Source organism: Nyctibius grandis, chromosome 1 (assembly GCF_013368605.1).
Source record: "Nyctibius grandis isolate bNycGra1 chromosome 1, bNycGra1.pri, whole genome shotgun sequence".
Taxonomy (NCBI): domain Eukaryota; kingdom Metazoa; phylum Chordata; class Aves; order Nyctibiiformes; family Nyctibiidae; genus Nyctibius; species Nyctibius grandis.
The window spans coordinates 70,609,743-70,625,632 of NC_090658.1; the positions used below are offsets into that span (position 1 = coordinate 70,609,743).

Here is a 15,890-nt window from a genome sequence, read left to right on the forward strand (position 1 = left end):
TCTCTGGGTTTGCATTAGGTTGGGAGTTTACATAAAACAATTGAGCAAAAGAGTACAATTAAAGCTTTGTCATTCCTAAAAAAGTAGTCAAAAAAGCAGCTTTTCTCAGGACTGCTAATACTGGATCAAGGAACAACAGAGACAGGGGCAGTGGCTGACCTCTGCTTTTCCAGGCTCTTGGAGAGTAAGAGCTGCTGAGTTCCCTCTCCAAGAGTATTTTATTGATTTTTGCTCACTGGAAAGCTCCACGGATGATTTTGGAAGTTTTAAAATGGTGTTACAATGCTGCTGTGGAAGAGGGTGACATAGCTAATTGGGTCTGCCCACCACCTCTTCCAGGGGCTAGCCAGGAATACTAAAACATATTCAAAGCATTAGGATAGGCTTTTCAGAAAATATTTCTTAGCCTAATTAAAAGAATTATCTGCAGAGTCTGAGAATGCTTGCCAATACAGAAGGAAAAGTGAACATGGTTCTATGCTGAAAAACACTAATGAGGTACTGAGCATTCATCTCAGTAATTAACGTGGCATTTAACACTGTGTTTGAGCTGTTTTGAGGCCTGTCTGCTTGTGTCAGAGACACATTGAATTGCCCACGTTGCTCATCAGCAAAAGTTTGGAAGCTAAATTATATCCTGATTTATACCTTTCCAGTCTCACTGTCATTAGTGGGACCCTTCTCAAATGTAAGATATAGAAGTTGACCTTTGTGCTTCTGTGTACATTTGACAATGTACTGGGTCTGGCTGGGATGGAGATAATTTTCTTCAGAGCAGCCCAGAAGGTGCCATGTTTTGGGTTTGTAACTGAAACAAGTGTTGGTAAGGCACCAGTCTTCTGGCAATTGCTGAGCAGTGCTTTCACAGCGGCAAGGCCTTCGCTTTTTCCTGCTCTGCCCCTCCAGTGGGCAAAAAGCTGGGAGGGGGCACAACCGGCACACCTGGCACAAACTGACCTGCAGGGATATTCCATGCCATATAATGTCATGCTCAGCAATAAAAGCTGAGGAGAGGGGTCTTTTTCTTTAGGGGGGAGGGTTTGGGGGTAGCCATTGCTAATGGCCTGCACGTAGGAGGCCATGAATGATTACCTTTGCATTCTATGCCTTGTTTTTTTTCTTCCTCTTTCCTTCATTTATTAAACTGTCTTTATGTCAACCCACGAGTTTTCTCAGTTTTGCTCTTCCTATTCTCTCCCCCATCCCACCGGGGTCGGGGGTGAAGAGTGAGCAAAGGGGGGGTCAACCCCCACAGTCAACTATTCCATTGCACTAGAAGATCATTCCAAGATTAGCATTTACTCTGTTTATTAATCCTTTTTGACAACAGTTCATTTTGGTACTTTAAATATTACATGTCACAGTTAAGTACAGTTACATAAATTAATTACAAGTCAGAACACATACACAGTATTAACTCTTGAAAGATCTTAATGTTCACATATTTCACAAACTAGGAGCCAGCTCAAACCTCCTAATCTATTGCACAGAGTAGTCAAAGTTCAGTGGCTTTATTCACACTCTTCCTACCTAACGTTACAAATTAAAACCCTGAAGGGCTGCAAATGGCATGTGAGCACCCACTAATAAGAACAACACGACATCAGGAACAAGGTCTTACAGAAAAGAGAGGTGTAAACTCTTCTGGGTAGAAAATGTTGTTCTTCAGAAGGATGTGAACTTTCTGAAGTGTTATGTATAGTCTACTGTAAGAATACTTACTGTATTCTGACATTACAAGACATTGTACCACTAAGGCAACAGGTACTGGATCAGTGGCAAACGCTGAGAAGATTTTGTTCAGGGAAGCTTGAAGGTGCAACAGAACCATCACCACCGCAGCTGCACCTAAATGCACCAGCCAAGGGCACTTGATTAGTTAGGCACCAAGGGATGTGCTCTGTGAATGATGAAAATCCACTCGGTGTTTTCTGGGGTTTTAACTTTCCAAACAGTCTGCCTTAATATGGTATTGAAAAGCAGAGCACTAGCATTACTGATGAGAGTCACATAGCAAAGGCAAATGTTCAGCAGGTTCCTTAAGCAGCCCAGCATGTTCCAGTTTTGGGCTGAGTCCCTGCTATCCCAAATTCAAATCAGATTGCTGTTACGCAAGCCTGCCACATACTTGCTGCACTGAAGACCTGTTTCTCTTATGACTTCATTCAGAACTCAAATTTAGCCAAGGCATTAGTAATCTCCAGGGGACTTCCAGTGAGAGGAATATCAGCACCATCAATAAATTTGGATTTTTTTCTACCATCATGCAGAAGAGTGGTATATTAAATCAGTTCCTCTAAACTCTTCACATTTTTTGTAAACATACAGTAACTAAAGTAAAATATTGTGCACATAGAAGGGAAACAATCTTTAAGTCCAACATACGACCACTTACACATACATTTGAACTATATTATATGTTATATAGCATTATCACATCTGGGGCATCTACTGTATTAACATTTACTGTGTCACTGTCATGCAAATAAGACAGGTAATATATGGAAGTGGTTTAGCACCAGAAAGTTAGTAGTGTATTTCAGCAATGGACCTACTAATAACTAGGCATAAGCAACATATCATACACATACAGATGGAAACATAAATGTTTTAAAAGTTACTTGCAATCCCAGAACAATGCATCTTTAAAAGAAAAGCTTGATTCTGCACAACAAATATTCCCTTTGGTACCACATACATGCTGTTAGTAGCAACTCGTTGCCTTAGCTGCAATACATTCTGCTGCTATACCTGCCTTTTACTAGGAAAAGTTCTCTGCATGTGTGCATATGTGTGTGTATGTATTATGTATGTGTATATATACAAGCATAAAATAATTAAAATACATCGCCTTATTGTCAGAGAAGTATACAGACTCAAGTATCCAAATGGGACAATCAGGTTGGCAGCGACAAATTCTGTGTGTTCCTCATAAAGAACTAAAGCTTTTTTTATCCTGGTATATTATTGGCAACGTCAAACTGCGCAACCTTAAATCAGAGTTCAAAGACAAAGAATAAACTGGCTAGTGACACAAGGCTAAGAGTGCTTTCAACTGGCAGCATTTTCAGTTTGCAGTCGCTCAATCAGTTGTTCAGCCTATGGAAGAGAGAAAGCAATGCATTAACTACACCGTGGACCTTCAGTTTACTGAAAATTCAATTTTAAAAATAGTGACACTGACAGAGCATTTACTTTTCATTTTTACAGACAAAGCATACAACAGAAGCAGAATACAATGACTACTTTACACAGCAGGCTCTTCTTCACAGCTTCTATCAAACTCCCATTAGGTGATCAGAAAAGGAAACAGAACCTACGAAAGTCAGAGGATGTCTGAGCAAATAAATAGCAGATAAAGCAGCGTGGTGTTAAAGACTTCAGAAGACATCAGTGCTCAGAACAACCAAGCTGTGAGACCTGGAATTCTTTGGGAGACCCTCCAGAACGGCGTGTTGTGTCCTCTCATTGCCCAACCAGCTGCACACCAGCCACGTGTTGCTGAGGGATGGCGTGCATTCACGTATGTGGTTCATGGATACACATCCATTCTTTGGTTATGTCACTATGCTCACACATGCTTTTCTCATCATATGGCTATTCATGCATCTAGTGCGTAACTGGGAGAGCTGTATGTTGTACATGTAACAGCACCTGCCCACAGAGCCCTCAGAAAGGCTCAGGGTAGAAGGAAGCCTGCCAACGTAGTTCTAGCTGGCCAAACTGGGCACGTGGAGACTAACGGGCACTTCTGAAACAAATCAGTTTACTGTCAGCCTTTTTTTGCCAGTTTCACTGAATTAGTCTTTTAATTTGAACTAGCAATTGAGGTTTTATTAAGATCTCCAGAGGAACCATGTTAAAAGGTGAAAAGCTTAATTTTGGCATGTTTTAAATACACACATTAAAAATGCAGTCAGCTACTTAGGGTAGGAACAACTTAACAGAACTTAAGTACTTCTTGCAGTTTATTTGCAAATAAAGCTAGATAAAGCATGGAGCAACTGAAAATTAAATTACCTGAATCTTGTTTTGCATTCTTAAACAAGTATCACCCTCAAGCCATTATAATTTAAAAAAAAAAAAAGCCTCAAAAACAACTCAAGAACATGACAACAGGGCAAAATATCTTTTGAAGTGCATCCATATTAGATAATCAAACTTGGTACAGGTCTCCCTGAGCTAATCCAAGATAGCAAGCAGTAAAACTACACAGCTATACTTATTTGAGGGCCAAATGTCTGTGTGATGCTTTACAATACAGCAGAGACACATCTGCTTTTTTCGAGCTAGGCGAGATCTCCAGCCAAGATTTTCTCTTTAACTAAGAGGCTGCTCTTTAGATGAGACAGACCTTTCTCAGCATCTTTATTTTGGGGCTGTGCAATGACACCAGGATGCTGTAGCTACATTGCAAGGACAGGTTCTTTGCTGCGTCAAAGCAGTGTGAGTAAGCTTTTGTCCTCGAGAGAGAGATTTTCAAACAGTGAGTTAGTCAGTGCCAGCTCAGTCTCATTGCTTTTCTCTACTGACATAAATCAGTATAAACAATGTTTTTGTAAAGCAGACATTTGGTTTAGTCCAAAGATGACAAGATGAGAAAAACCATGTGAAATGATAAAACCAATCATTAGGTGGACATATTTTTCACCTAAATTGGATGAACCAGGGTATGTACAATACAGTCCATCACATTTGAATATAACCTTTTATAAAGTGTCCTCAGAAGCACATCACATTAACCTAAGCTATACATTAGATCCAGAACTACTGTATTGTTTACTGTTAATTGCTACTAGCTCTCCATTCCCCTTAATAAGCATAAACATCACGGTTTTTACCATTATATTTTCTCAAATAGTTCATGGAAAATATACATAATTAATAATTACAGTAATGACAAAAATAATTGCTCAAAGAATTTTTGGACATAGTTAAAATGTTAGAAAGACATCACATTTTCAGCTGGCAATTGAAAACCTGTCAGTGTTTGCGAGAGGGCACGGAGACACTGCACGCAGACCAATATGATCATTAAGCAGATCTCGTTTATTTACGTATCTGAGGGTACATTTATACTATTCTATTGAGGGTACATTTATACTATTCTATTTTTGTACACACTCTGTGTACATATCAATTCTATTATGATTGGTTAGTATGGTTTGTTCAAACGCCTCTATATTAGTTCTGATTGGCTTATGCTAAAAAGTTATATCTTGCAGGTGCTGCATTCTTTCTTATTTTTCAACTTCCCTATATCTTATTTTTCTCATAGCCAAGGTCCTCAACTTCCCCCATAGCTTGTTGGTCTCATAGCCAAGGCCCTTGTTCTGTATTATGATTGGTCACTTCATCACCACCCCATTACCACCCCCTGGACATGCCTGGACATAGCTCATTCAGTACCTCGTTCCCACCATTGTCCCGTGGGAACCCCACAAAAACCTACCAAAAAGCTCATCTGCATTACACTTACCGTGATAAACCAGTAGGAATTCACTCTGTATATGAGTCTGGATAAGAATCCTAGCTGGCTGGCTGGGGCCAGGACATGAAGATGCAAGTGGGATATTGAGCAGAACGGAGGCCAGTGAAAACCCATTCTTCAGAAGAGGAAAACAAGTAAAAAATACCAGTGATGTTAATACAGGAAGAAGCAGAACACTGCAAGTGATTTAACATGATCACAGAATCACATAATCAATCAGGTTGGAAGAGACGTCTGAATTAGCAACTCAACTCATCGCATTTTCCTTGTACATAAAGGCAGGACCAAAATATGCCCTTTCCTTCCATTATGCTCGCAGGGAACCTTTTCAAAAGCCCATTAACCTCTTCCTTCACATCTCTGTACTTAAGATACATTTTGTTAAAAAGAAGAGTTTAAAAAATAAAATGTATCTTAAATGTATCATATCTAGGCTTCAGCTTGAAAGCCAGCTGTCACTGGATGAATGGGGTTTCTACCTATTTTAATCATGAAGGCCCAGCTCCCTGTACTCTACACTATTTAAATTATGTTACAATTTACTTTGGCTATCAAAGGCACTGGCTTAAAGTAAAGGGTGCAGCACTGAAATCAAATGAATGCAGGTATGACTGCCACACAATGCAGTGCCCTGCTTGAATAGGACACAGTTTCTCTCTCTTCTGGAATTTAGAGCATATTTTCAGCACATAATTAAACTGCAGCCTTTTAGATAGGTTGTTTGAAGCACCCTCCCTATCCCAAGGTATGGTTAAGAAAGAATCTCAGAGTTGGAACACAACCTGCGCTGGAAATTCATCAGAAAAAAAGAGTTTATATTCAATGCCAGCATATTCTACTTGAGAAGTCATGCGATAAGTGAATGCAGACCTGATTTCTTCAATCAACCATGCGGCAGTTGTTGCCACCATCTCTAAAATAGCATTCTGAAAAGTAAAAAACATACTCCATAAACACAGAAGGTTTCCATTACTTACCTTACATCATTCAAGTCACTAAAATTATTTCTCTGGAGGACAGCTTTTCCAACTTCCATCATTCTCTTCACTATTAAACACAAATAAATTTCATGTAATGTTTAAATAATACTTTACACATCATATGTCATCAAGTAATTTAAAAAAGGTGTTCTTCAGAATATTAACCTCAACAAACTGATTACATTGAGATTACAAATATGGATTTTTCAAAATACAAATACTGTAACGACTCATAATCAAAGAAAGATTGTCAAGACAGTGTTGTGCAATGATTGACATAAAAATTGCCACTGTTACCAATTTCCACACTAATGATGCTTTTAACTGTGGTATTATTCTAACAGCTTCAGCCCAAAGCCATGCTATCACCACACTCTTATCAAAAAACCCAACAAATACTGATTGGTCAGAATGATGACGTTTACACTAATTCCTGTATTATATCTCTAAACAGCTACAGGACTTTTATCTCTAGGTCCTGTGCAGCCTGGAATAAATTAGGGAGTTTCAGAGATGGTACACAATTTTAAATTAAAATGAAACTGTCAGTCCTACTTATTAGTAGGACAAAGTTTCATTATCACTGAGAAAAGCAGCAACCCTAATACAAAAACTCAAGGCAAAAGTCTAAGGAATTGTCTCGAAGCCAAACAAATATAGAAGTTGTTTCTGGTGAAAACTACCCTACCTTTAGAAGATAAATACAGTGATGCAAGATTTGCAACATGCAGCTATAACGCTTTTCTTGCATCACCTATAAATTTCCCTAAGGTGGAATCTCTTCATGCACGTATGGCTGTAGTTTCTTCTGTTATGCAACACACTCAGCTAGGCATTTCTTGCGAAACAAATTCCAGGGCAATGTTTTCTTAAGAAAAAAACCAAGCCTACCAACAATAAATCATAGCTTCAATACTTTAGAATTTTATCTTTTAAAAAATTATTGAAGTTTTTTGGAACACTATTTCCCTCTTTCTTCTCTCACTCCTTTTTTTTCCTGAAAAATAACGTTGCACTTATTTTAAAATATAGATTTTATAATATTCTTCTATAATTTTTCATATAAGTTAAAATTGCTTATATATAGAAGAAAATGCAATGAAGCAGCACATAAACGCTTTAAAAATAAAGTTGCAGTTCCAACAAAGTGCACAGGCATCTATACTCCATGCAAACAAAAGAGATTTCATGCACTAATACAACATTTTTCTAGAATTGCACACAAAAAAATGTGCTTTTCTAGAATAGCACAGAGAAATTCCCAGGAAGGGTAAGTCCCTACCTACACTCACTCACATCATCTATTTCCATGTTTACATCCTCAACCAAATGGTGCTCAAAGGTGTAATTTACCTGACAGCACACTATTTAAGGCTGTACAAAACTATTTGCCTTTAGGTTACACCCACACTTACAGCCTTACCTACAGGGATGTGTTCTGTCTTGAGTGTTTTGCAGTTTCCCATGTGCTCCACCGGCACCACCAGATAGTGGTGGGGGGCACCAGGTCTGATATCTCTAAAGCAAACAAGGTCTTCATACTAAAAAAGGATGCAAACATTAAATTGGTTAGGACGAGGATAGTGGCAAAGAGTAGGTAACAATCTTCCCCACATCAGTGTGATACTTAATGTTACGTTGGAACTAACTAGCAAAAATCTTAAAGATTTCTGGAGCCAGCCTGAAGAAAGACTCGGTAAGGACGATTTGTGTCCTCAGGTGACCTTCTGCAGTCAGGACTCCTCGGTGTCTGCTCCAAGGTTTCCAGCTGTTGTGCCAACATTTAAGGATAGCAAGAGCTTTCTTTTATGATCAGTGCTGCGCTCCTACCTCCACAAAAGAGCTGAGGACCCTCAGGGCGACCCCAAACCCGCCCAGCCTTTCAAAGCGACGCCGGCCGCCAGCAGGCAGCCCGGCACCGCCTGGCCGAGCGGGAGGGCTGGCACCCCCCCGACATACACCCGGCTTCAGGCTTTCATTGTCAGATTAGCCCCCTCGGCCCCTTCCTGCTCTCCCGGGGCCCTGCCCTCCCAGCAGGCCCCGGCGCCGAGCAGCCCGGGCACCGGCATCCACGCAGCAGCTCGCACACCCGCACGGCGACAGCCGGAGTCCGGCTCTTCGTTACAAACCGGCAAGGAACAACCACCACCCGCCCAGGCCAGCGACGGCCTCTCGGCTGCCAGCGGGGACCTGGCCCGACCCGCACCCCCAAGAGAGAGGACAAGGGCGGCGGCGGAGGGCAGGGGCGGCCGCAGGAGCTCTGCGCAGGGACACCAGGGGAGGCCGCCGCCGGGCGGAAGGCCCTCACCCACCTCGCAGGGCAGCAGCGCCGTGCCCGGCTCCTCCCGGCGGGCGATCCTGCAGAACACGCACTTCCCGTCGTAGCCGCCGCCGTTCCCGGCTTCTTTCCCCTCGGCGGCGCCGGCGGCCGCGGCCTCCTCCCCCGCCATGGCCTCCTCACTCGCCGCGGCCACGGCCTCTCGCCCTCCGCCGGCAGCCACCGCCGGGCCCGCGGGCCCCCCCTGCCGGCACCTGGTGCCGGCCACCAGCACCGATGGCGGGGCGCCGGGCCCGGGCCCAGCCACAGGCGCTCGCGTCAGCGCCCCGCCCGCCAGTCCGCCGCCAGCGCCGCCAGGGGGCGCGCGCGGGCCGCGGGAGGGCCCCTCCCTCCCCGCGCGGGAGGGCCCCTCCCTCCCCGCGCGGGAGGGCGCGCGAGCCTGAGGCAAGGCCCCCGCGGAGCGCGTGGGCGGTAGCCCCGCTGCAGCGCCCCTGCGCGGGGGGCGCGCCCCGAACGGGCCCCGGCGTAACCGCCAGCGCCTCCGCGGAGCCTCACACGGCTCAGGGGGGAAGGGACGAGGCCTCGGAGCGCCCCTGACACGGGCAGGCTCTTCTAGCGGGTGAAACACGCTTCCCTCGGTGCTTGGAAGCGAACCTCTCGCCACACGCGGAGTTACACGCCGGCAGCATCAATAAAAACACGTGCAGTCTGGTAACCCCAAGTTTTCACTAAAAAAAAGCGTACAAACTGGGAATAAAATTACGTGAATGCATTCTGAGCTCATTCAATTCATAGAATCATAGAATAGTTTGGATCGGAAGGGACGTTTGAAGGTCACCTGCTCTGACCCCCCTACAATCTTCACCCAGATCAGGCTGCTCAGAGCCCCGTCTGGCCTGACCTCCAGTGGTTCCAGGGACAGAGCATCTACCGCTGCTCTGGGGAACCTGTGCCAGTGTTTCGCCCCCTCATCCCATCAACTGCTTCCAAAACTAACCGAGGATATTTCTACATGGTAGCTAACCTTCAGTTTCTAAAAATGTTTTCTTAATAATTTGTATTCTAAACGCCTTGCACTGTTCATTAGACTAGAGTTGCAGAGCTGCAGAATCCCTGACCACAGAATTTCAATGTTCATGTTCTTCGTGCAGCCCAAATGGCACAAAGTGCTTGTCCCACAGACACCAGGCTGTAGTGTTTAAAGAGGTAACAAGTTGCAAAATTTTCGTATTTTTCAAAAGTGCATTTCTTTCAGAGCATGCAAGCTGTGCTTGTACCAATAGGACATGGTTAGCTATTCTACCTGAAGAAGCTAATTTGCCAGCAATTGCAGCATGTGAAGCACTTTGCTATCAGCTAACCTGTTCCTTTTCTCTGCTACGAACAGGCAAGTGCAATGTTTAAATTTACACACAAGGATTATTCTGAAAGTAACCGGGTTTTACTTTGCTCTAAAGCCAGCTTCATACAAAACATCCAGTGCAAAAACTGCACTGAAACCAACACCAAATTGAACATCTGCACTTACCTGGGTACTTACAAGCCTTATTGTGAATGAACATTTCAACACTGTCCTGGATCAGAAACCTTTATCCAAGTACCACTAAAGTACATATGCTTCATGTTGCAAGAATGAGCTTTTGTTCTTCAAGAGAAAGATTACTAGTGACCATGATTTTCCTCTTACTTTAAGAAAATTCTTACCGCCATTTCACTCCAAGAAAGGTTCACAGACAGTACACTTGTTCCATTTCACATGTAATCGTAGTTTCTTTTTTTTTTTTTTAATGCCACCTCTGTACACCATAAAACCAATAAAAGCCAAGAACCAAGTACTTCTAAGACATTGTATGCCTTTGTCTTGCTTGGACAGAAAGAAAAATACAGGAACACTTTAGCAACATAAAAAGGGTGCATACAAAAATGATATACATGGACTTTTGACTTCTGGGAACAGGTTAGTCAATAAAGATGAGAGAACACATGTCATTCACTACAGCTGAGAGAAGCAATGAGAACTACCAGGTCAACTGTTTAACTGTTTACCAGCATTTCTTAGCCCTTTGTCACAGTCAGTCTTTGAGTGAACTTAAACCACAGCTCTCTTTTAGGAAATGCCGTACCACACAAAAAATAACCCTCAAAAGCTCCCATCTCCCTAGCCATGTTTCTGAAATATGATATTGCTGGAATTCTCTTTTTGACAAGAGGCGCTGGTACCTGTCAGCATAACCTGTAACTTAAGCTGGATCCTTTCATCTTTAAAATGTACTAAAATTTGTGAATAAAAAAACATCTGCAACAAGTTTCTGAATGCATAAATTCCTTTATTGAAAATATTGTGATAGCACTGCATTACATATATTCAATATTCATAGTTTCATGGATCACAGAATTTTGATTGAAGAACACTCTTTTGAATACAGACCACAGCATGTAGATATGCTCTGACAAGGATAATATAATGGAGTAAGTTGTAGGCAGCAATAGTAAAATGTATGTAAAATGTTGAACTTTGTTGGTTCGGGTTTTGTTTTGTTTTTGTTTTGTTTTGTTTTTAAATTATTAAGTGGTCTGCCACCATTTGAAAGAGCAAACAGTATTAGATATTCCTGGTATCTTCAAAGCGTTATGCTGTTAGCAACTTCCAAAATATTTTACAGCATTACTAAAAAGAACTTTATGGCTGCAGTAGACCACATAGGAGGGAAGTGTGAAAAGCTCACGTGCAGCGTGTTACAGGCTTACTGTGTATAGCACTGGGTTTTAGACTGTGAAATTTATGTGAAGGATTAAGATTAAGTAACGCTTTTGAAAGAAAACTATTTGGCTTTTTTTTTTTTTAACCTATCCAAAAAGGGAAGACCAGTAACTAAACTGAGCTGTATTAGTCAATAAATAATATTCCAAAATTAGACTGTACTGTTTTAATGCATGGAAGCACACTACCATTTCTAAAACCTGCCCTTCTCAGGACAATGACACGTTCGAGTCTAAGGGCAGGACAGTGTCCTAATGTTGGTCGGGTCTGGATTGTGTAAGCAAAACCACAGCTTAATGGGAAAGCAGAATCCTTTAGCAAGCAGTGAAGATTGCCAGTCCTCTGTCACACTCTCCCTATTTACTGAAATTTTCATTGTGTAACATGGAGTCTTTGCTCTTCAGCCCTGAGGGGGGAAGGGGGGGAGGATGTGATTATTTAATGAAAAACAAATAAGAATATTTAGTTGCCTGTCAAATCCAAAACCAGCCTGTTGCTTCAAGTCTTTTTCGGGAAGGAAATCATATATATAATTACTAAGAAAACAAGTATTACACTAACATGACCTGGCCTGTTAAGGAAATAGCATTCTTCTCTAAATCTCAATTGTATTTTCTCCTTAAGAAAGCAGTTATTCTTCAATTTGTAGAGAAGTGCTCATAAAAGCGCAGTGGGTGGCTTATTTTGAATCATTTGGTGGTGATACAGAAACAATCCTCTCTTAGTAATGTCCTTTGTAAACAGTCAAATAACACTAGTGCAGATGCTCAGACCATGCTGTCCCAATTCTGTTCACTGCAACAGAGCTGATACAGTCTACACCAGGTGGCAGTTCGCCCAGTGTCTCCACACACTGCCAAAATAATAATCTAACAGTAATGTGGCAGCAGAGTTAGTAAGAAGCACTATCCACCTTCTCCCTCATCTCAGACAAAAAAAAACCCAAAACAAAACAGAATTATGCACTCAAGTGTTTCTGCCCGAAAACAAACCCTCTAATTAGGGTAAAATGAAAACCAAGTCTCATTTACAAAATAAAAATACAAAAACTAACTTCAGAAATCAAATCAATTGATTCAGAATAAATGCCAATGCATAAGAAACCTACCTGAATAGTAATTATTTATCAAATTGAGATCTGAATCATTAAAAGAAAAACCTCATAGCTAATACATTTACAAAAAAAAAAAACCTGCTATACAATAACAATAAATAAAAAGATTTTAAAAACATGTTCCCTTAAGTGCTGTGCACACCTAGTTCTGATTCTTTTCCATGGCAAACAGTATGCTGTAGATTTTGGTAAAGTAATCTTTTATTTTTGGTTAGCATTTATACATTGAACATAAATACACATGGAATGTACTGGATAGTTAGTTTTCCCACAGGATCTTTTTCACAGTTACAGAAAAAGTTTTCAACTTACACACCATGTATGTTTTCATAAGCATCATATCTTTGATGGAGGAGTCTTGGAGGAGGAAGTAAAAAACACTTCAGACTCATCTCTTTCTGACTCTCAAAACCAGCTCTGTTTTCTCTTGGGTTGGTTGGTTGGGGTTTTTTGCGTAGTCATGCTCTGGTACAAACTTGAGGAAAAAGCACGTAACGTTGTGAGGCAGCCTGCACCTTCTAGTTAGCTTTTAAGTGCCTAATGGATCCAGTCCTTAAGGCAGTCAGTATTTCATTCAAATGTCCATACTTCTACATCTTGTATTATGAAATCTTCTTTCTTAGATAAGATGTCATTATTGAAGGTGCTGCAGGAGTTGCTTCGCCCGTGATATAAATCTGCGTCTAACCATAAGCCAAACCGGCCACTAAAAAGGAAATACGCAACAAATTTCAGGTTATATATAACAGTAAAGCTGTAGAAGCTGTAGAAACAACCAGAGAATTGGTATGGAGAAATCTAGGTAATTCTGAGGACCACTTAGACTGAATGTGAAGTGCTCAATCCTGGCAAGGCGCTTGCCCAGAAGCTCACGGAGCAGTCCCCTTGCATTTCTTTGCACCAGCGAGCGGGGCAGAGCGCAGGACACGGCACGCACCGGCAGCCCCCTGTGCCATTTGCCTGTTCACACCACTGGCTGTGGCTGTGACCGACACCAGGGCACCAAGTCAGGGTCCCTTCCCTTGCTGTTTGGATGTGGACACAGCCCCTTTTGGTTTAGGGGGAGGAGAAGGACGGGTGTTTATACACTCCCAATGCAAACCATGCCCAGACGTCCTGCGGCGCAGCCTGAAGTCAGCTTCAGTCAGTTGTATAGGCCTAGCCCTTGATTTCACACCCACTGACCTTTGAAGTTGAGGACCTGTTTAAGCACTGTCTGCATCCTTGCTCTGTGTAGCAACAGAATACTGACAATTTAATAAGGACCATGTGAGAAACCTTAGAAGCTGATGGCAAAACTGCCGCTAGAGATTATCTTCCAGTGGCAAACCTCTTCAGCAATGACACACGTATCTACCCAAAACATCCGGGTTTTTTTCCGATCTCAAAAAAAAAAAAATTAATTGCCCAACATCAGTTACTCTAAGCAATGGAAATGGCTCTGGGACTATAACAGAAATCAGACTGCTGAGGTATCTGCCCTAAACAGTTTACTAAAAGTAAGTTCAGCCATTTTACTGATCAGTGTTTCTTGCAACTACCATTGTCGCTACTCTCATTAAAAAAAAAAAAAAAAAAAAAATAGCTACATGATTTGAAAACCAAACATTCACTCACCCTCCACCTCCAAGCTCCAGAGAGCTGGTGTCTCCGTTGATGAAGTAGGTGTTCTCTCCACTCCATTTGAATACCTGAGGGGGGTAAAAACCCAAATATATTTGGACTGTGAGGATTCTTGTACTCTAAAACTACTGGGGACTGACTCTTAGTAGGTATTTTTTGGAGTGGTCATACTTTATTTTATTTTTTTCTTGAAGGGGAAAGAAGAATAGGTAATACATAGAAAGTAAAGGAATAATACATACTTAAAACTATGAATAAGGCACCCTAATCCATTTTAACATTCTGCCTGCATCTCTAAATCAACAGGCATTCTGTTAAAAAGGAACAATGTGTTCAATATTGAAAAATGCATAAGCCATGAACATTAAGAGGTATTTCAGTAGCACTCTTCTCTGGTTTGTTGTCACTGTGATCCTAAGCACGCGTGAAATTATACCCTATTCTTGATATCACTGCCTTACAAGGTGAATCTTTGACAGTCCACGCCTTAGTCCTCCCTGCTTCCCCCTTCAATCCACTTAAAACCCTCTCCTCACCCTTACAGACTGCCCTCTCTGCACTTCAGATAATTGCAGCCACTTTTGCTTAAAGCATTGCATTGAAGCAATGAGTGATTAACTGCATTCATCAACAGCCAGCACATCTTCTAAACTCAAATATGCTGTCTTCATAAAAATCTCATAAATGTTTCAGAAGTGGAACCCAAAAATCTTATTTGAGAAAGTGAACACCCACTTACCTTGAAATTTGGACTGAATGTGTAGAGGAATGTTTCACCAGTGCCATAGTAATGGTCACTAAACCTGAAGGGATGTGTAGCATAGGCTCCAAATATCTATCAGAATAAAATGATTAAACTACTATTAAAGACAGTGCAAAATTCAAGAGAAAAAAACCCAAACATTTCAAAATACTTTCTAAAGAACAAATGAGTTGGTGTTTCATATTAGAAGAACCAACTAGTGAAGTACAGCAGATGAGCAAGGACTCCTGCAAATCTTTTGTATCCTGCAAGTTAAAAGCCAGATGACAACAATACCAACAGGAATGCCAACTCTAGGAGCTACTGAAGTACTAGACCTCCACAGAAGCATTATTTGTGACAGCTCATTAACTGAGAGATACTTAAGGAAGATTCTTCCACGGGCACTATTAAAAGGAGCACTCATTGCAGTTATGAAGCGGGGGGCAGGGGTATTTCTATTAGTGCTGATGTACTTTCCTGCCTGTAAGTTTAGTTTAAGCAGTAGAAAATATAAAAGAAAACACCAATGTCTTATTTTGGTATAATGTCACTTCACGGGATGACTAGTACTTCATAATGATCGTTTTTTATAACGTTGCCCTTTCAGTCCAACCCCTGCAGAACAAGCACTCCTTACCTGGTTGTCCATATCCTTGATGACAAGGAGAACTGGACTGTCGAGAGATGCCGATTTACGGTACAGAGTCTTCAGGCTAGTCCCATGCTCCAGTGTACTGTACGCAAGCCGCCATGGATATCCCTGCACTCGTGCGGGCAAGCGCCGGGCAAGCTGGGCAATGAACAGGGGGAAATGGTTACATAATCACCAGGTTGGGTCACAGGTGCTGCCCCAGACTATTCCCTTTCTGCAGGGGCTTCTGAGCCAAAAAATGGATGT

General features: G+C 41.9%; 2 protein-coding genes across 9 annotated transcripts in view; both read right to left on the bottom strand.

Annotated features, from left to right (window-relative positions):
• Positions 1–1,283: 1,283 nt before the first annotated feature.
• Positions 1,284–8,990, bottom strand: HINT3 (histidine triad nucleotide binding protein 3). The gene is made up of 5 exons (XM_068397258.1): positions 8,784–8,990; positions 7,895–8,012; positions 6,469–6,538; positions 5,480–5,606; positions 1,284–3,099 (listed from the first exon to the last, which is right to left on the bottom strand). Exons 1-5 carry the CDS (start codon positions 8,919–8,921, stop codon positions 3,052–3,054), a joined length of 501 nt encoding a protein of 166 aa, XP_068253359.1. The 5' UTR covers positions 8,922–8,990; the 3' UTR covers positions 1,284–3,051.
• Positions 8,991–11,136: 2,146 nt separating this feature from the next.
• The window catches only part of NCOA7 (nuclear receptor coactivator 7), a 99,697-nt gene continuing 94,943 nt past the window's right edge, over positions 11,137–15,890 (bottom strand). For all 8 annotated transcript variants that reach the window (XM_068406876.1, XM_068406891.1, XM_068406919.1 and 5 more), the window contains 4 exons: positions 15,630–15,782; positions 14,987–15,082; positions 14,242–14,315; positions 11,137–13,330 (listed from right to left, as the gene is read on the bottom strand). In XM_068406876.1, coding sequence (XP_068262977.1) covers positions 13,195–13,330; positions 14,242–14,315; positions 14,987–15,082; positions 15,630–15,782 — 459 coding nt within the window. In that variant the 3' untranslated portion in view covers positions 11,137–13,194. The remainder of the gene's footprint in view (positions 13,331–14,241; positions 14,316–14,986; positions 15,083–15,629; positions 15,783–15,890) is intronic.